Genomic DNA, 21,754 nt, shown 5'->3' on the forward strand with positions numbered 1-21,754 from the left:
CAGCTGTCCTGCCCTCAGTTACCAAAAAGGCCGCAAGGACACGCAGGAGCACCTTGGAACACAAGCAGGCGAAAAGGCATGTCACCTTCCCATTTCGGTCCGGTCTGCGCTGGGCCTCGTGGGTGGAACAGCACGTCGTGGAAAGCAAGCGTATTCCACATCCCATATGGGACCGAAAACTGGGACTCCCACCCAACCTGCACTTAGTTGTATGAACTTACATTGCTCAATAACCTGTCAGTGTCCTCATCTGCAAAATGGGGGAAAACAACATAAAAACACCAACCTCTTCTTGCTCTGCCTAATTCATGGGTAGCCTAAAGCATACGAAAGCACTTTGTGAACCATAAAGAAAATGCCAGGTAATACTCTTTTTACTCTCCAATGTTTACGTTAGTCAACTCCCTGCCAAGGCCCGAGCTCGCACTCTCACCTACCTATTCCTCAGTGCTCCCCAAAGGGCTCCCAGGGGGCTGAGTGATCCCCAGCTGTCGGGCAGCCCAGAGGCTCAGCATGCCATCCCCAGCTACAAAAGCCTCTTCTGTGAGCCAAACACTGGGCATGTGAAATTTCCAGCTATTACCTGGCTCTCAAACCAATTGTCTAAAGAACCAGCCATGCACCCGCCCTTTCTTCAAAAGCCAGCTCCTCCGGGCTCCTTTCCTGCCGTGACCACCTTCATGGGTGCGGGAGCTTCTTGCAGCGGCATCACCTTGAGGTTTCCCCCGCGGCCCCTTACACAGCCTGTTACTCACCGTTCTCTTTCCTTCTCACATCTTGGCATCTCACAGAACCAGGCCTGACCCTCAGTCCAGTCGTGGCACCTAAAGGAACATTCTTCAGCAGCCTGACCTGGTGTCCTTGTCTATGAATGAGGACACGGAAGTTGAGGATCTGTTGTGAGGATTCAATAAGACTGCGTTTGCCAAGAGCACAGCACACGTAAGCTGGCTGCTCCTTCCAGCTCAGCTGGGTGGCCCACTGACGTCCAGTGACACACAGCCATTTCCCATCCTACCGCTGTACCGTCAACCCCTCTCTTCCCATGGCCCGGACTCTCCCCTGCTCCCTTTTCTGCTGCTAAGATCACATGCATCCTTCACACGCCATCCTTCAGACGCTACCTACCTTGGCATCAGGAGTGAGGCCCACTTCCTCTGAACCGTAAAGGGTTCTTGCCGTTTATTGCTATAACTCCTGAGGCTTTTGACATCACTACCGTGCGCTTTGCTTTTGTTAATCATCACATCTAACGAACTTCCATGTTTCTCTCCCTCACACATACCACTTACTTCCTCGTTTCTAAGTGCCCGGGAGGAATGGTCAGTCATCAGTCATGAACCTCTGGATCTGGCACTGGCACCCGCAAAGCAATCTGGAAGTGGCAGGAGGACTTAGGGAATAAGACACCAAACACACCTCACGTGCTCTGTGCTAATTTCTTTAATGAACACCTTACAGTCGTACAGAGTAACTGGCTGTGGCTGTTACCTTACAGTGCAGGGATGGGCTCCGTTCACCGTGCTCCCCTCAAGCCCTCCTCGCAGGCGCCAGCTGACACACTCACTGGTGGTGCCGAGCAAGCATCAGGGCCAATGGCTCATAGTGGACAGAAGGGAAAGGGAGACTCAGGGCAGCTCTTCCCTTTCACGTACAAGTTTGTCCTCTCGTCTCTGGTCGGAGACTGTCCCACTAAGCCGCAGTCAACCAGTCCTGGGCAACTGGGTACCAGAGCCCCCAGTTACCAGGGAAAACAGGAAGCAGAGATGTGATTTGGAAACAAGGACACAGATAGGAGGGGTCCTGGGAGAGGCTGCCTGTGACCTCATGGGTGGGTGAGAGTCGCAGAACGCTGACCATCCTGGGGAGCGAGGGGGAGCTATACCCAAAGTCCTTCAACTTGACAAGTGACCGAAGGAGCTCAAACACTAATCCCGGGACAAGGGCTGAAAGAACCTCCCCGAGTGGCCAGAGCTGACGGACAGGCAGCCTTCAGGCCGCAAGCCTTCCAGCCACCACAGGGGTGGCGCACTCCAGGCCATGGGGAACTGCAGGTGTCCCCAGCAGAAAATAAAATACTTTTACGTGAAGGATGAAAGGGAAGCGTGCTCACTGCCACTCCTAGGGGACACTGAGCACAGACCTGCCCTGGCATGGCCTGCGGTTGCCGTGTTCCTGTGGGCGCTGCAGCCTCCTGAGCTGGCCAGGCCGGGAAGTCTACCTCCTCCATCTCAGACAAAGCAGGACCCTGCACAGAACTCGATATCCCGCCAGGAATTCGGGTACTCCTCCCAAGAAAACAATTTTACACTTTTTTTTTAATGGAGAGTTGAAACTTCTCCATTGCCCTTCCCATATGGAAGCCTACCAGAATCCCAGAAATAAACATTTGTTCTCTTCTTGGGCACTAAATGTGAGCCCAGACAGCGAGTGGTTTCTCCTGCAACCTCATGGTTGGAGGTCGTAAGGATGAGCGTTGATGGGATGGACGGACTGCTCTTCCTTTCCCCAGTGACTAAGCCACCTCATTCCATGCCCTCTTCATCTGTTCCAGAATAGTCTTCTTTCCTGTGTGACGTGTAGCTCAAGACAGTGGCGGGTCACATGTCCTCATCCTGTTTGCACAGCCATGGACTCCGTATTGATGGGAGACTAAGCAGTTTCAGGGTAGGCAAGCTCCTGGCCCTCCCTGAGATGATAAACTGGTGTCTCAAACAAGAAATTAGCTCCTGATGCTCATTCCCCAAGGCCTAATCCGGAAACTGTTGCCAAGAAACACAAATGTCATAGACCTCATGTACAAAATGTAAGCCTGGGATGCAATACAGTCAGATTAACATGGTGCAGCATGTACGGCCCATGTCCCCAACTAGAAGGAATAACGAAGTGGACCCTAAATGGTTGAAATTCTTCTCTCTCCCCACAGAGTGTCACCCTTGCTCCACGTGCTTCCATAGCTTGTTCAGATGGAACTGTCTGGGCCACAGATCTGACACATCGCGCCTGAAGAGAAAGCACTCCGACTCGGAGTTAGTCAAAGGATCCCTGTGGTCAGCGTTGGAGCCTGGAACAAGGTGGCATCTCCTGACACATTTCATCCCTGGATCTTGACTACCTCCGGCCTCTCTCTTCTCCATGGCTTCCCTCTGCTCCTCCACCCCTTCTGTTCTTCCATCTCCTCCCGCCTTTCCTGTCTGTCATTTCCATAACATTTTCTTCCCGGAAAGTCAACAATTAGTCATGCGGCTGTGAATGATGGCCAGGCTTGGGGACTCAGAAGGAGGGAGATGGGAGCCAAGTAGGAGGAATGTGAGTTGCTGTAATCCTGGTGATCAGAGAAGGAGCCCTAAGACGAACGTGTTGACTGACTGGCTGGTGGAGCGCCATGTTGGGAATAGCGCACAGGAAGAGCAGAAATCCTAGGTCTCACCGACCCCCACTAAGAGTTCAGAGAAGTTAATATATTCTTTTCAGATGGCAACTCAAGAAACATGGTCCAGCTTTCCTGTGGTCCAGCCACTAGTGGGTACTCTCACCCAACTTTCCGTGCCTTCTCGTGTCATCTTTCCAACCCCCAAGTCCTCAAAGTGGGCCCGGCTCCCAGCTCAGCTCATAAAAAGATGATTAGCTGACACATTCGCTTCAAGAACCCCATCTAATCTGCCTCTTTCCTCTATTTTCCTCAGCCAGCCCATCCCCATGGATACAAAGATGGCAGAAGGACTTGCCTTTCTGTCCTCAAACCCTCGGCGTTTATTTTGGATGTGAACTTCATAGCAGCATGTGTGGAACAATGGGTAGTTTTTAGCTTAGTAGACAGCAAAAAATATAATATATATATTTATATGTTTAAATACTTATAAAGAATAACTAACCTTGTTATTACTATGGGTGACTACACAGATGACAGGGAGAGAGCCAGTTTAGAACAGACGAGTCCTGAAAGGTGGCAGCTCATTCTAACTGGGTGTGGAGAGTGTGTTTGGTACTGGTGTACAAGTTGGGTGGGGCTGAGGAGTGGGCAGGGTGCCCAGCGGGGAGTAGGCAGAAGTTGAGGATGGAGATGGATAGAATATAAATGAGGGAGGAGGGTCCATGTACACCTATCATATTTCTCCTATTTTTAATCAACTGCCTATGATTCTTCCCTACTTGAGCTACTTGATGCCACCGGCGGCTCCTACAGACCTCCTCCTGCGTTCCTCATAAGCTCCATGCTCTTCCTTCATTCCAGGAACTTCCTTCCTCATTCACCTTTTCCTTCCTTCCCTGGAGGCCTCTCTTTCTTCCTGCTTCCAGGGTGGAAGGAGGGGCTCCTCTGCAGTTACTGGTTCTCTTCTGCCTTGGGGTCTCGGCAGGTGCATTCATCCAAGTCACAGTCAGCAGCGAATGGGATGACCTGAGGGTCAAGGAGAAGATGAGGTGGGGAGGACGCAGCAAAGTGCCCCAGAGGGTGTCTATGTGACTTAAGATGATGGCTATAAAGCACACATTTCCAGGAACCGATAGCTCCTGTAACAACTCCTCCTAAAATCACCACTGATGTCTAAAACTGTTGCTGTTAATGTTTTTGTCACATTATTGTCGACACAAAATCTCTGTAAAGTAGTTAAGATGAACGTCAATGTTTTCTCTTCACAGAGAAGGCCAAGAGAGTCTGGGCGACTTAAGGCCACGACACACCACCTGGAAACCCAAGGCCCTATAACCCAGGTCTAGGGCTCTGTGCCCGGATGTGCTTAGAGCAATAGAACCCTCTTGGCATCTTCATAAGCATGAGGCTTGCCTTTCTTGAATCAAGGATACACTCTGGCTTGGTGAAACAGTGCATCTCTCTACCCACTGTTTATGGCTAGACTGCCTTTCTGCTATGTAATTATCCCTCCTTCATGCCAGAGACGGTCCAATAGAGTCTGCACTGTTGGCATTTCTATCAACAGATAAACACACTTTTGGGGTGTCCATAACTAGCTTGAGAGAGATGGGGGCATTCGGTACACATGAGGTAAAGTGGCAGAGATTCTACCCTTTGGCATGGACAATTGAATGAGTTAAAAATAGATGTGTTTTAATAGTCCGAGTACACTAGGCAGAAATACCATCTCTTGCATATTTCTGATTCATTAAATTGGCCAACTAGCATCAAATATCTTTGGAGGGCTTTTTTTTTTTTTAATCCACATTATTGCAAAATTTCAGCCTATTGAATTTTACAGGCTTAGCTTAAGCATACTTGCTAATGTAATAGAACCCAGAGCAATAGGAATAAAGGGCATCGAGAAAAGAACCAGTGTTCAGTATATGATCCAGGGAGGACTCCAGGTAGCTTGTGGTGGCCATTCAACATATGTTTGCAATATGCTTATAATACATTTTATAGGATTAATTTAATTATGAAGATTAATAACTGGATATTACTTCCTGCCTCTCCAAAGGGCGGAGGCCATTCTTTCCTAACTTCAAGATGTTTCCTGGAGGGCAAGCAGGTGGGAGTTTTTCAGGAGCAAAAGCCAGGGCTTCTCTGAAGGAGGTGCTGCACTGACAATGAGAGAATTAATATTCTTGAAGGAGCTATCCTAAAACACCACTATCCTGAATCCTGTCCCTTTAGAAACCCCAGTGTTTATTCCTTGTGACCCCCTCTTCTTGACTGTTGAATAAAAACCAATTGTTATACACCAAAGAAAGCTAACCAAGGCATCTGCTTCATTCCTGGGGCTGCCCCTCCCACCCCACCCCCAGGTGCCCTCACTTACCTTCTTGGAGGAGAGTGTGGAAGAGCAGCAGTCGCCCCCATCGTAATGGCAGTAGGCTCGGTTGTTGATAGTATCACACCAACCATCTGCTTGGAAAGGCTGGCAAGGAGGTGGGATTTTAGGGTCCACGCCCAGCTTCATCCCCTCTCCCACTCAGCCCTGCCCAACTTCATGTGCAGAACTCAGGAGATATTACGGGAGAACACCCAAGGGGCATGACACAATTGACCTCCCATTTTCAAGAAGTTAAAATCTCAAGACCATCAGGCCTAAGGAATCATCAAATTTCACCTGTAGAGACTGCTCCTGGCCTACACAGGGGTCCAGAATGTTCGTCTGAACTCCTTGATGGATTGTTACATATTCTTGTAATAACAGGCCCTTATATCATGTAGGCTACAAAACAGTTTCACACATTTTATTATTATTATTATTATTTAATCCTCATCAGAGGGATATGTTTTCACTGAGTTTTAGAGAGAGAAGGGAGAGGGGGAGAGAGAGATAAATCAGTGTGAGAGAGACACATCGATCAACTGCCTCCCACATGCACCCCGACCAGGGATCGAACCCAGAACCTGGGCATGTGCTCCAACCTGAAATCAAACCCGCAACCTTTCAATGCAAGGCAGGGCTGGCTTTAAAATTCCTATGTTATCAGTGAGGAAGTGGAGATGCACAGAGATGACAAAGATTGCCTGGGGTCTCATAGCTAAAGCAGAGTTTAGGATCAGCAGTCAGGTATTTTGACGTTTTGGTGCTTCTCACAAACTATAACTTTCATCCCTGGCATTTATCCTTAGAGATCCTAGCAGTCCTGTGGTTCTATGAGGACTCAAATGATGTCTGTCCAGAGTGCAGTGGCTCTTGGGTCTGGGACACCCGTGCGGAGAAGAGATAGTCCGACCTGCACAGCCCCTTGTGCGCAGCAGCTAGACATAGGGTTAGAGCATAAAAAGCTAAACCGTTTCCCTTCACTCCTCTACTGCTGCGAGTTCACAGGAACTAACATGGGAAAGGGGCCCAGGCCAAACCAGAGTTAATGGAGTGTTTCACCCAAAAGGGAATGTGTGATAAGAATAGCAACAAGCGGTTAAAAAAAAAATAGCTCAGCGGCCCAATGCATTGTTTCTCTAGAACCACTCATGAGGGCAATGGTGGCCCACGGCATCCTGGAGGGTGAGGCAGCCAGCCCACCCACCCAATCACATTAGCTCTCTCCATCCTGAGCAATGGCCAAAAGCAAAGCCTCAGGAAACATCTCGTGGTCAGATTCTTTGGACCACAAGACAGTCAATAGACGCCTGAGTCCTGAGGCCACCTTCCAGTTTACATGTTCACATCACTTTCTCTCCCCCACCCTCCTTAAATGTCAAATAGAAGGACTACTCTCTATTTTGCTGTGCTTTGATGAGACAGATCACTAAACTCAAATTTTTAAAAAAGGCCATTAAATAATTTTTAGCAATTGAGTTACATCAGAACGAGCTCATCCAAGATATTACTTCAGTGTTTTGATTTATTCTACGGGGTCCTGAGGTCACTTGAGCATCATTCCAGATGTGTACCCCTTTGCTGATCACTAAAAAGCTGCTACTTGTGGGGTGGAACTCAACAGCTGTCGCACAGCTGCACAATCATGTCGGCAGCGAGCAGGAAGTAAAAATGAATTCTGTTTTCAACACAGGCCTCGCCGGGCTTAAGAGACAAAGGCTCCAAGAGGAGCATCTGTCTTTGACATGAAGCCAAGGCCTCTGGCTCTGGAGAACAGAGAATAGCTACACCATCAGAATCTGGGTCTCCCACTGCAGCCAAGTAATAGTGCATCCTAACACCTAGTGACGCCCAGAGGCCCTCCCTGGAGGATCAGATACATCTATTGAGATTCCCCCCGAGTTTTTCTTTTTCAAGTGTTTGGAGTTTATTTCCTCATATAACGTGACATCTGTTCCTTTTCCTCCAACCCCGACTGACTCATTGGCACAACGTCATCGGTTCCTCCTTTCTTTTTCATCCAATTGTCTATAAAAGAGACCACCCAAAATACATTTCCCACACAATTAAGTATGGTGGCAGCATGGACAACGTTAGCAGTTGGATGGGTGAATAAAGGATGCCGGGGAATCTTTCTTTCCTACGTGCTCCCCAAGCATGGCTTCTCACCTCAAGAACATGAGGGAAGACACACTGAGAGAGAAGTGGTCTGGGTAACCTTCTAGGTCCCAGTGCACTTCCACTGCTACAACCCAGACAGGCTTCCTACAAGCTGCTGCTCAAACTCTGCTCTTAGAGGGTCGTCTGAGAAGAGATGGGAATTTGTAAGAAGGAGCAGAAATGCAGAGAAAAGGTTGGACAGACCCGAGTATTTAATTTACTATATACCTATTATGAATAACTGTTCCTCCCCAAACCTGCCAAAGACAACTTTTCTGCCCGAAACAAACAGAGGCTCCCATGGCAACGCGGTCCTGGGAAGCTGACAATGGAAAAAGTGGGAAGGGAAAATGACTAATTGATCCCAAGTTTTTAAGCCTCTGTAGACTGGATGGAGACAGGAGATCTAAGTCTCAGTCCCGGAAAGGTGTCCGACCTGGGGTGGCACTCCTTCCCGAAAGCAGCTTTCCCAAGGGAGGATGCGCGGCTTGGTGTCTCTGCTCAGTGTGACCACCGATGGCACCACGACACCTACGCCCCATTCCTCCCGTCACACCAGGAAACAAAGTGTATTTTTCAAATACCTGGGCCTCATTCCTTTAGAAGCCACATTTTCATTTTAACAATTTTTGACAAAAGAAAAGAGAACCTGTATAAAATGGCGCGCACACACACACACACACACACACACACACTAGGCCTGACTCTGGCTTCTTAGAATCATATTTTGTTGTTTTAAGGACCATAGATACATGAAATTCTAAGGCTTAGTGGAGCCTTAAGTGAATGGCTGAGTCTGAGAGTCTGGGTTGTTCTTCTTATGACCTACGAGCTGGATGGGCCCTATTGTAGTTGTTCCTGGAAGGCCTTTCCTGCCAGCCTCTCTGTGCAAGTTGTGTTCCAGGCAGATGTGGTGGCCAAATAAATGGCTACGTGTAAGTGAAGGAATACGAAGAGGAAGGCGCTCAGTCTACCTTACCTATATTGCTTTGGAAACTTCTCAAAAGTAAAGACAATTTCTCATGTTATGTATGTTATCTGGGGATAAACTGTTTAAGGTTTTGCTGGGGAGTTAACCATAGAGATGGTGACCTTGTCTGTTGTCCATGGTTGTAGTCACTCATGGGATCAGTCAATATTCTTTATCCCACACCTATAGGTGCCAGGCACTGTGACAGGAAAATGTAAATGAACAAATAAAACATGGCTCCGGCCTGGCAGAGACCCCACGGTGAGCAGGTATGGCTCACTCACACGGTGAGTGCTAGCAGAGGTGGGCAGGGGAGACGCCCCTAGTCCAGAATTGGGGTGGTGGTGTTGGCATGAGCTCTCAGGGGCTGGCTCTACAGTAGCCCTTGCGGAGGACACACAGGACTGGATGAGAGAGGAAGAGGGGCCTGAGAAAACTGTCAGGGAATGAAGAGGGAGAAGACAGAGAGGTGGGTGGTCCCAGACTGCCTAGTGCAGGGCCTGCCCCGGGAAGATTTCCATCGACTGACTGGCTGGCTGATAATACCTCTATGACTTGAATCAGACTAAGGACAGTTTTCTTCTACAGCTTGCAGCAGAAGTCAGGCCACATGGATGCGTTAGAAAGGTTAGTTTAGACTTCAGATCTTCTAACCGACAGGTTGGGCTCTCAGCCAGAAGTGACTGTATCCCTTAGGGAAGGCATGGGCAGAATCCTGATTAAGCATCTTGAGGAGGGTTGTGGACCAGGAGAAGATGTGATCAAGTTTTTGCCTGGGGCCTAACACATCTTCTTTCACCCACACCAACTCCCATCAAAACCCTCCAGTGATGTGAATGACCAATCAGCCCCACACCCATTCCCTCTTGGGCTGCACCAGGCGCAGGAGAAGCCGCTGTGCACAGCAGCTCTGAGGCTGTGCCCAAGGGGGCCTCTGTTACAGGTACAAGCTCTGTGTAAAAGCATACTGCTTTCTGTGTGTGCTAATTCTCTTTTCCTCTGACCCTTCCCTTGAATGGTGCCCTCTGGCCTGATTCTTATTCTCCTTTTGCTGCGTGGATCTGCCTACCATGTCCACAGTGCCTGGGCTCCATGGCAAGGCACTCAGCATCTCAGGACCAAAACTCGGGAAGCCTTTGAGGCCACTCAGGGACCCTTGACAACCGCAATGCTATTTGCTTATTTTGTTGTTTTAAGGACCATAGATACATGAAATTCTAAGGCTTAGTGAAGCCTTGAAGACCATTTGGGTACAAAATTCCCATTTTGCTAATGATGAAATGGAGCCTTAAAAAGGGGTCATGTCCTGCTTGCAAGGCCAGTTGGTGGCAGCCCTGGGAACTGAGCCCAAATGTCCTGATTCTTGACCTGATGCTCCTTCTACAAGACCAGGCTCTCATGATGTGATGATTTCATTAGTGTTTTAGTGATTGGGAATGCAGGGTGAGGTTAATTCCCTTGGCACCTCTATAAGAAGGACTTAGGTGCAAAGGCATTAATCATGAAGTAAAGCCAGACATCCAACACAAAAGCGAGAAAGCATCACAGGTATATAATCTCAATTCCCCTGGGCCCCCAGAACCTCACTTCCGATTTTCTCAGTGGTGGGTCTAAGTTTGCTCCCAGCAAGCGCCCTGGCACTGGGACTCCTTCTCATCTTGGGACTGAGTCAGCCCACAATAGCCAAGAGGCTGATTTCCCCCCCAAGGAAGCAGCACCTCGCTCCCCTCCCATCAGCAGAGGCCTGCAACGCAGAAACGTTTGTTTCTGGCCCCAGAATGCTACAGCCAGGAGTGTCTCTGCTCACTGCAGGCACCTGAGGAAAGAGGAAACGAAGTCCTGCCACTCCTCCTGGGTGCACCCCTTGGGTGGAAGGTGCCAATGAGCTCATGTTTGTGGGTTTGCAACAGTCTTCTTGGGAAATGTAAAACTAAAACAGACAGCCACCTGGAGATGGACTGAGCAGGAAGAGTTCCTTCCATATAGCCTCCTCTGGAAAACCTTCCCCGCTTCCCGGACACAGCGCTCTCCCTGCCTCTGTGTTACTCCCGTACCTTTCATGCACATCCGCCTTGTAGAACTCAGTCCTCTGAATCAAGGGCCCGGAGTCTAGTTTCTTCTTAGTTCCAGAGACTAGTTCAGGGCCAACACAGTAGGTTCTCAACAAATAAACCAATATGATGGTGGCTACCTACATTTCCTACACATACCTAACGGCCAGGTCCTCCTTTTCATGATTCCTTGGCTCTAGAAAGCTTACTGGGCCTGCTGCTTTATAATAATCACATAACTCAGAGATAGGTCCAGCTGGCAAGGGCACAAGTCCTTTTCTGTTTCTTTTCTTAGTATAAACCTAGACTCTATAGTCAGACACTGGGGTTGAGATAGATTATATATATGTTTATCTTACCAGGTAGAGTATTGGCATATGTTCATTTCTGAGTGGGAAGAGAGAGTAGAACCTACCATCTAAAAGTTCTCCTTTTATAAATAACCCCAACATGTTGCATTGAATTTAACATGACTCTCTCGGTTATGCAGCTGGGATGATGAGGGAAGGGAAAGTAGCCGGGGCCAAAAACAAGAAGCAGCTGAAAACCAGAGAAGACAAGGCGTGGAACCACGGCTGTCCCGGGGATGTCTGCAGATACCTGTCATCAGGTGGCTGCGTCTTAATAGCCAACCAGGAATAGGGGCCTAGGCGTGGGGCCTCTGCAGGGTGGGGAACTTCTACGTGACTCAGTCAGTGTTGGGAGAAGACCCTGCTGTGAGGGCTGACGTGCATGGCACAGTCAGACGGCAACGCTGCCCAGGCTGGCGAAGGGGAATGAAGGTACACATTCTGGTGCGTGGGCAGAGGGAAGCAGCCTTGTGTGGTGGCCCTGAGACTTGGGTCTAGTCTGATGGTCTATTGAGCTTTACTGGTCCATGTGAGCTTCACCCTCTGCCTGTGGAAGCCACCAGACCCTCAGAAGAAGAAAGCACATGTGTACCTTTACAGAGAAGTCTGGTGATAACCAGCTTATCTCATCTGCCACCAAAGCCAAAGCACAGTCTCAGACTAGACATTGGAAAATGGTGCAAACACTAAGGTCAGATGACTTTTTTCACCTGCACTATTTTCATCTGCTTCAAGGTGCCCAGAGTTGAATAGCTCTGGAAAATGATCAGGCTGCTTAGTGTAGTGGCTGAGGGCCTGGGAGGTAGTGTTAGGTAAACCTGTGCCCAGGTTGTGGCTTCCTTCACCGCCCGTTAGACTCTGAACAAGTTCCTGGCTTCTTTAGGCTGCAGTACCTTCATATGTGGATGAGTAGAACACCCGCCTTGTAGGGCTGTTGCAAGGGATAAATGAGCAAATGGAGGTTACACTCAGCCCACAGTAAGCATTCAATGAATCTGTTTCATGAAGGTGCTAGGAACACGGCCTGTGCTTTTGCAATTGTGGGCAGCCTGAGTTCCCTCCATAGAGACTCTGGTAAAAAAAAAAAAAAAAAAACAACACATCAGGATTCCGCCCCCAGCATTCAGAGTTAATGCCATGGATGCTCCCGTCCCTGTGAGCCTCCTGCCCCATTCATTTCACCAGAAAGGTGCCCATCTGAGTCACAGAGGCGTGTCAGGAGACAAGGGAAATGGCCTGGGACTTAGGAAAACAGTGGGAAAGGCCTGGCTGGCTCCTGGCACCTGCGTCTTTCCTCAAACCATCGTGGAGACGTGGGTGTCTTAGCCTCTGAAAACCCCCAGCCGTCACTGACACCTCTGCCCTTTCGTGCACTGGGAAAACAGGAAGGTGAGAGGCTGGCTGGGGCTCGCTCTCCAGCCAAGAGCAACCTCCCAGCAGCCCCTTTCATTCGGCTGCAAATAAAGCCCCGCAGAGCAGACTTTCCACCTGACTCACACACCCAACCTGCTTCCCCACGCAGCCTCTCCTCTTGACCCAATGTGGCCCCGGACCTTCTCATCCTCCCCAAAGGGGGGTCAGATCCCCAAGCGTGAAGACAGGGCAGAGGATGCTCACGTGAGGCTGCATTTATCCAAAAAAGATCAGTTCAACGCAAGAGCCCTGCTTCTCAGATGACAGCCAGAAGGAAGCACCCTTCCGTGGGCCCTTGGCATGCTCCCTTGGGGGCTTAGGAACAAAAGGACACAACCCTCCGGCAAATCTGTGAGCTGTGCCACTGAGAAATGCCACTGTTGCCAGCCACTGCTGTGGGTCAGAGGTGTCACCTAGGGTACCATGCTCTGTGCCCTTGCTCTTATCTCCGCCCCCCTCACCCTTTTACCAAAACTGCACAAGACTGTGAAGGACCCAGTGCTCCACTCCCTGCCACCCTTTACTTTTTCAGCACATCTTCAGAATCACTCTCAAGGTCACTGCCTGGAGCATCAAACCCCAACTCTGGGTCCTAAATAAAAACCTCAGAACCCTTTTTTTCCTCCTCCGCTAGTCTGACGACAGCCCCCAGGCTTCCCCTTTTCTCTGGAGCAGCTGACCCCTCATGGTCAGCTTGGCCAGATTTTACAAAGTTCGAGATTCCCATCCCTTTACTGTCAAACTCTGATTTCATGGCAGCACCAACCTCCCTCCTTCTGGAACCACAGAAGGTGGGAGCAAAGCTTCCCAAGATGCCGTCTGGTGACCTTGGCAGCAGTCCCCCTGTGGCCTGGCGCTGGGCTCCCAACAATGACCTTCTCTCAGACTTCATACTCTCCATTGCAAAACTGGGGAGCTGTGAATCCTCCTGATTTTGTTCTTGTTTTCATGGCAGGAGGGGCACAGGTGGCCACAAGCTCTCGCAACACACTCTGGCCGCATGGCATTTGGCTTTTCGAAGAGGAATGGATTAACTGCTGCTTGTTCCTGGAATTTCTGCCTCCTCACCAGCTCCCTGGAGCCAGCCTACTGCATTTCAGGTCAGAGGCAGGAACTTTGACACCAGAGGCTTGAACCCGGCCGGGGCCATGGGATCAGAGGCACCTCCTCTGTGTCCCTCACGCTTCCCATTTACTTCCCTTGGCACTAAGGCCCCCATGAGGCGCAGTGCCTGACACGACATCACAGATGCCTACTGAGTATTTAGTGAGACGTGTGGGCCCCTAGTTGACTTTATAAGCGAAGGAGGCAGACTATTTCTTGCTTTCCACTCCTGCCTTTCCTCCAAGATAAGGTAGGTGCCTTTCCTCTGTCTTGTCCCCTGGCCTCCCCAGGTATTTGTTCTCACTATGCATTACTCTCTCTAAAACGTCACCTGTAAATAGCTTAGCGTAACTTCCAGGTACAGGTTCGCTAACTTAGACTCTTCGAGAACCCAGCATAAAGATGCAGGAGAATGAAACTGAGCCACCGGCACCTTGCGAGCAGGTGGGACCTGCTGCCTGGCCGCCAGCCCCTCTGCTGGGGGTCTCTCACCCAGGTCCTCCTCTCTGGGCCTCTGCCAGGCCCATGCCCCACACGACAGGAGAATCAGGCTGCATGTGCTGTTCCCAAGCTCACACAGCTCTGGGAGGGGGAGGAGACAAGGCCTGAGGAAGCAGGAGTCAGAGGTGCAAAACCCGCCCCTAGGAGGAAGGGAGGAGAAGCCCATGGCTGCAGGTGGGCTGGGCATCCAGCCTCTACTTCCCTCTGTCTCCGTCCTCATCTCCCAGTTCCCTGGCCAGCCCGCAGTTCCTGGGAGGCTGAGGCAGGCCAGAGCAGCCCGGCCACACATACTCATAGCCACCCCTCACCCCCGCCATACACACACTCATGCCAGGCAGCTCGGCATGTCTTGGCTCCCAGGCCTGCCCATGGAAGATGACTGGGAATGCAGACTGTGGGAGGAAAAGACAATATTCATTGTTTGGATTAAATATTTTTCTTGGCCCTGCTGCTGTTTGCTGAACCGCCTATTTTTCCCCTACCCCATTCTCTCTCATTCTTTCCCTCTTTCTTCCTTTCAACCCTCACCCCTACCTTGTTTTCTTCCTCAGCAATCAAGTACACACAGAGAAATTTCCAGGAGAAATTTCTAGACTCCCAGAGTGGGAAGAGCTGTTTTAGGAAATCAGTGGTTCACCAAGTCTTTCCCTGTTCTGATACCACACCCGGCTCTTTACAGAGAGGTTTCAACTTGGGGTAGATCTTCATCGACACTGCTTCGAGTTTTCACAAGTGTTCATGGAATATATCTCACAATAACCCAGGGAGGTAAGTTTTGTTATCACGCCCATTTTACAGATGAGAAAAAACAAGTCCCAAAGCTGTAACGGAATCTGCCTGAAGAAAAGATGTAGAGCCACCACCCAATGCTCAGGCCTGCACTGTGCCCACCCCAACATGGATGGTTAGATGCCTTCAGCATTAGCTCCAGTTCTCAGCACTGTGCACCTGGTCCAAACTCTCCTTAAAACCATGAGCATGCCATAGCCACTTTCCATCTCAGGAAAAGTCAGTATCAGACAGTCACGAGAGATGTACCATCGAGGATACTTAACTTTAAAGCAATCCCACGGCCCGGCCTGGGCTGGGGCTGGAGCCCGGGGATCTCTGATGGACCTGAAGTTAATGTGACTCCTGTACAAGCAGCACAGTAGGGTCTGCACGTGACAAGGTTTGTCTCAGAGGCTCGGTGGCATCAGCACCAGATAAGGCAGCATCTGAACAGTGTTTGAGACAACAGGGCAGAAACCACAGGCCAAGGAGAACTCATTCCCAACGTAGTAGATGGCACAGCTAAGAGCTACAGGGGGTCAGACTAGGAAAGGGGCTGGGACAGTTTGAAGGCTTTATGACATATGTGTGATTAGGCTTCATCTGTGAGGATGGACAGGATTTGGGCAGAGAAGCGGGGAGAAAAATTCCAGCAGGAGGGCACATCCAAACCAAGATTTCAGATGCAAAAGAGAATATACCTGTGGTTTTCTGCCTTGACGATTAATGGGCCAAGTTTGGAACTAGGTCAAAATCTCCATCCGGACCGGAGAAATCTAGTCCTTATTCTAGAGACAATGGGGAGCGATGGAAGGTGGTTGTTTTGGTGGTGGGTTTCTTTTTTGTTTGTTTTTGAGCAGAAGATGATAAAAGCCAAGCTTCAAAGGTTGGATCTGGGAACAGCGAGGCATGTTCAAGAGAGAAAGGGAGGGACCCAGAGCAGGTGGAAGCTGACCTCAAGCAGGTCTGAACCGAGAAGAACAGAACTGGCTGGTTGTAATATAGAAAAGGAAAAAGCAGACAGGAGGGGGATTGCGAAGGAAAACGATCAGGACTTGGTGAATGGTCATATTTGGGTATAGACCGACGGAGATGAAAGTCTGTCTATGACAGTTGGCTTTTCTCAAAAAATTGTCTCATTAAAAAAAAATAGCTAGAAAGAATCCTTCCGAAACCTAAGGACTGGGTCTCGGGCAACAGAGCCCGAGCCGTCAGCAGACGCTGCCCTACCTCACAGGGAGACACTGTACACATTCGCCTTTTCCATATAAACACAGGCTCGAAGGTCCACGCATTTTCGCTCCTGTCTGATGTCTGCCAGGCTTTCCCCACAACTTAGACATGACTATTTTATCACCCCCAGTCACTTCCAGCACCAGCTGAGTTGAGGAATGGCAGGAGGGAGGTGTCATGTTTATTCTAGAAGATTCTCTTGCCAACAGTCTTGTTGCTTTTAGCCTCGGTCTGATGTTCAGTGCCTGTGTCTATGAACAGCGCCAGTTGTGGGGCTGATTATTGTGGTTCTCGTCCTCAACCTGTCACGCCATCCTGGGTTGTCAGCCAGGCTGTTCTGTGTTCTGTTAATTGGTCAGTCCATCCAGTCTCACTTGCATCCATATGGAACCCATTCTTTGTGCAAGTGTCTCGTTTACATTTCCTTTATCTATGGGATGCTTGTCTGTGTATCTTACTCACTCATCCACCGAGCGGCTGCATGTTTCACAACATGTTCCCTGGTCTCATCTCCTCGGTTTCCAATCCTGGCAGAGCAGGGTTCGTGGGCACGCCTCCTCTTTCTCCAATTGCTCTGGCTTAAAGCTTGCAAAGCCCAGGGAGGTACCCTAAAAGGTGGCCAGCATCTCCTGGTCATCTCTCTGGTGAGTTTTCTAAAAGCCCTGCATTCCTGGTTCATGTATTGTTTATTTGTTTTTAATCTTCCTACCAGTTTCAGCCCAGGGACTCTGGACTCAGACCGCCTGGGTTCATACCCTAGTCCCACATTTGGACATAAACGCAGCCCCTCAGTTTCCTCATCAGTAGAACGGAAATGATAATAACGGGAATAATGCCTTGTAGTAGGCACCTGGCACACAATGGACACTCAATAAAGTTATTAAGTATACTGTGAAACCACGAGAAATTCCTTTGTTTCCTGAGTGCACTGGGCCTGAATACTTTGGGTACTGATGGCTCCTTGTCAGGGAAGATTGACAGTAGCCCTCCCAGAAGTAGCCCTCCCTAGTCATTCTTCCTCTCTCATAACTATGACCAGAAATCCCAAGGATCTCACCGTTCACCAACCATGGGGACAGAATGACTGTATATAGCATGCCTTAAGCAGGCAAAATAGCTGAGCAAAGTTTTCTAAAATACCAATCACCTCTCTTCTGTTCTAGCATTGACAGTGAGCTATGGCAGCATTGTGTGTCAAAGTCTGTCCTTAGTCCCTGGTCTCCTTTTTATTCTTCCCATCATCCCCACCCCCATGCTGGACTCTGCTCCCTCTGACCACACCCCTAAGCAATGTATCCATCCTACCATAGCATCTGTATTCTCTTGCCCTTCGGGAAAGCAGCTGACATACTGAGGGGTCAATGAAAAATATATATCTGCAACTAAATAAAAGATAAATATTAAGGCAAAAAAGTGACTTTAATTGTGGAAAGTTGGGGATTTTGTGAGCCACATAGGCCAGACCAGTATTTGGGGGATAAATAAGGGCAGCACCTCCAAAATCACATAGTGGAAGTAGCCACTCATTAAACAAAATTGAGAAACGCAGCTCTGTGTATCAGGATATTTCCCACCCAGGTGAAGTGAGCATAAGCAAAGCAAAACACATGTTGTTACGACTGAATGGTGTTGCTCCTAAATGCATATGCTGAAGCCCCAACTCCCAAAATATTGGTATTTAAAGGAGGGGCCCTTAGGAGGTAATTAGAAGATTTCATGAGGGTAGGGCCTCATGATGGGATTAATGCCTGTCTAAGAAGAGACACCAGAACTTCCTCTCTGTCTCTGTCTTGTGAAGACACAGTGAGAAGGTGGCCATCTGCACACCAGGAAGAGAGCCCTCACCAGGAAACAAAACCTACCCACACCTTAATCTGGGACTTCCCAGCCTCCAGAACTGAGTGGAATAATGTCTGCTGTCGAAGCCACTCAATCTATGGTATTTGGTTATAGCAGGCCAGACTGTCTAACACACATGCCTTATTTGGTGAACTTATTAATTTAGTTATTTACACGGACTTGTCAACCCAAAGAATCCCCAGAGATCCTGTCTGAAAAGAGGGATTGTGAAAGGAGTTAAGAGGGGGGACAACCAGAAAGCAGGGAGCCCAAAGAAGTAAAAAGATCACCAGCTTCTGCTATTCGGTTATTGGCAATTCTGGATGGGCACACAGGCATGAAACCAAGACAGGTGAGCACGGCCAGCAAGCCAGGCAGGCTGCAGGCACTATCGACTCGGCTGCAGTATTATCAGGAGCAGAGGTGGTTCCAAGGCTAGACGGTTCTCGGAAACCTCACAGCTCTGCAGACATGCACCACCACGTTTCATATGCCTCCCATTAGAAAGATTTCAGTTGAATCTAATCTCATTTTTAATTAGTGCTCACATCGCCTGGTGAGGCAGGTTAATATGATTATCCACATTCCACTGATGGAGAAAATGAGACCAAGGGCCATGGCCCAAGGACACTTGGGGAATGAGCAATAGAGGTGAAAATTAAACTTAAGCATTTTAAACTTCCAAACCAGCACACAAGGGATAGGACTTTGGGGAGGGGATTTCTCCTCTTGTTCAGGATCTTTCACATCTAGACAATGCATATTCCGTTTACTACTTGGTTTCTCTCATTAAAAAATAAAGTAGTTAACTGCTTCTGAACCCCAGTATGTCATATTCAATGCATAATATGTTTTCCAAACAATATGCCAGGAGCAGTCAAAAGAAGAGAATAAAATGAGCATCACTTAGCCAAATTTGAATATTAATGGACTATTTATAAATGTTTAATATTAAACTAGATTATGGGGGGTCGGTAAAAATACAGAATTAAATATGCTTCCTAATCTCTAGAAGCTGGTTTAACTGGACATTCAAAATATGTAACCAACAAAACACAAACAGCACACACTTCTAACTGCAGAGATAAGAGCAAGCTCTTCTCATTGCTGATAAATTGTTGGCTGAACGTATCTCACAGCAAACTGAGATATTACTGAGATGGAAGCCCACATTATCATCCATTCCCCCCTCCAACCCAGTTAACTTCATCTTCACCTCCTCTCTTGTCATCATAACCAACATCCAAATATTCACCATTCCACTGCAGAAAGTTTCGCACTGAGCCTCTCTATCTCTTCTCTTTCCACTTCCTCAGTTCAGTTACTTTATAAAGTTCAGATGAGAGATGATAAGGACTTTCACAGTCCCAATTTGCCACCATGATTTTCTTCCTAAAATGTAAGTCTTATCATCTTTTCTCTGTGACATGGGTATTTACTGCTCACTTGATTATCTCGTTCCCCTCACTCACTGAAGTGGCTTGAGGCCATGTGACCGTGTTCTGGTAAATGGGAAGGCAAGTAGGAAGGATGTGTTATTTCTGGTCCAAGGGATTCAAGAGTTACTAGCCTTTCTCTCTCTGTTGTCTCTGCATCTTTGGAGGTACCATGGAGACCACATCTTGAAAAGGCGGAGGAATAAGTTGAACCAGATGGATGGGCATTCTAGAGACCCCAGATGTTTTGTGTGGGAGAAAGCCATCCTCTCTCATGTTAAGTGACTGAGATTTCAGGGTTAATTTGTGATTACTTCAGTCTATTTAGAAGCCTCCATTGGATCAACACTGGCTATGGAATAAATTCCAAACTCATTATCTTGGCACATAATAGCCTGAGTGACCTACCCCCAGCTTAGCTCTTAACCTCAAAATCCTGCCACACTTGTTCATGTTCCCCGGATCCATTTAACTGAGAAGACCAGTAATGTTTTCTGTGATTTGCCACCAGTGGTGTGAGTTGTTTGCTCTATGACAGTATCGTGGCAACACTTGAGTACAGAAATTGGTATCAGAAGTGGGGTGCTGCCATAATAAACACCTAAAACCCTGGTACTAGCATGGTGTATCAGGAAGCGCGGGAACTGTTTTGGGAAGCTGTAAAAATGAAATAGCTCTTTATGCAGTGCCAAGACATTTGATTAAATGTTTCCTGTAGTTGTGAGGGCACTTACAATGTTAACTTTAAAACTTGCAGGTCAGAAAATTTACTTAATGGCCTACTGGCTTTGGGTAAAGAGATTTAAAGAAGAATTTACTAGGTTGAGCTGGTGGTTACTACCTTCACTTGATAAAGGGGGGAGCACAGAAAAAGCAGCTGCTTTGCCAGCAGAACCAGCAGGGAATCTGAGGACTAGAAATCCTGGATTTGTGGAGCCAAAACACAAGGCTATTCTTCACCCCCAACCAGCAAGCGATAACACTGAGGAATGCTCTGTGTTGGAAAGGCCTTCTAAGACTGAAGTTAAGACCTAACTTCAGGCAATGACCAAATCAAGGGGTGGACCATTACATGATTTGTTAAAACTTCTAACGAAATTAAAGTGGCACCTGAGGGAGGCTTGCAGTTGAACAAAGTGACTCGTAGAAAAGAGACTAAGGACTTTGTCCCAGAGCGGCCTCATAAACACAGAATACCTATAATTAACGAGAGAGACAGAGAGAAAAAGAGAGGGGAAAGGGGGGGCTAGGGAGAGAGTGAGAGGGAGAGAGAGAGAGAGAAACATCTTGAAAAGACATGTGAGGACAGCCCTTGTAACATGGATTTGACTTAAGTTAAATAAATAAATACATAAATACATAAAGCTGTGAGAGTTGAACTGCCAAAAGTTATCATCAGCTTGGATGAAAATGGACTTCCTATAAGAAGAATGTTGGTCCCCTCTATTACCAGGAGAAAGCAGGCTGAGAAAATTACTTAGCTTCCCAGAGGGAGATTGTCTCTGATGCTCTTTTTGTGACCCTAAGAGGATAATGGAAAAGAAAGAACTTCCAAGAGAGCAGAACCAAGAGCCATGAAGAACAATGGACTTAGGAGCTATACCCAGGGATTGATCCAAAACTATTAAATGAGAAGCACTCCCTACCTACTCTTAGAGGAGCGTTTTTTTGTAAATTTCCTCAGAGGGATTTAAGAATTGTTGTGGACCAATGACTGTTACATGCCTCTCATTTTTCTCCTTGAAAGGGAATATTTATTATAGTTGTCTTATTCGGCTCCACATTGCCCACTGGGTATAAGGACAGCTGAGAACATGGAATTTTAGTACACCAGATTATGTAAATACTCCAGATTAACAGAAGCTACATGCAACCTTATGTAAATCAGTGTTCCAGATTTCAAGTCTAATGTGACACCTGGATAAGACTTTTGGAGTGACTTAGGGTGAAGTGGAGTGAATATAAATATAGCAGATGTCTGTGACTAAGAAGGCTAACTGGCAGGTATTATTTTATGCCCACAGTTCCTTTTACTCTCTCTTCCTTTGCCATTACTTCACTATCAGCAGACCGTGATTCCCCTTCCTACAAACTTTGAACTTAGCCATGTGGTCTGCCTTGACCAGTGGACTGTGAGCATGTACGACAGTTGCTATATTTGACCAGAAGTTTGGAA

At 48.1% G+C, this 21,754-nt stretch overlaps 1 protein-coding gene across 1 annotated transcript in view; it reads right to left on the minus strand.

Annotated features, from left to right (window-relative positions):
* Positions 1–1,435: 1,435 nt before the first annotated feature.
* Positions 1,436–21,754, minus strand: part of PAPPA2 (pappalysin 2) — a 229,048-nt gene continuing 208,729 nt past the window's right edge. Inside the window, exons 21-22 of the mRNA XM_059673457.1 lie at positions 5,757–5,855; positions 1,436–4,399 (exon numbers count right to left, since the gene is read on the minus strand). Coding sequence (XP_059529440.1) covers positions 4,325–4,399; positions 5,757–5,855 — 174 coding nt within the window. The 3' untranslated portion in view covers positions 1,436–4,324. The remainder of the gene's footprint in view (positions 4,400–5,756; positions 5,856–21,754) is intronic.

The sequence above is a fragment of the Myotis daubentonii genome, chromosome 18 (genome assembly GCF_963259705.1).
Source record: "Myotis daubentonii chromosome 18, mMyoDau2.1, whole genome shotgun sequence".
NCBI lineage: Eukaryota > Metazoa > Chordata > Mammalia > Chiroptera > Vespertilionidae > Myotis > Myotis daubentonii.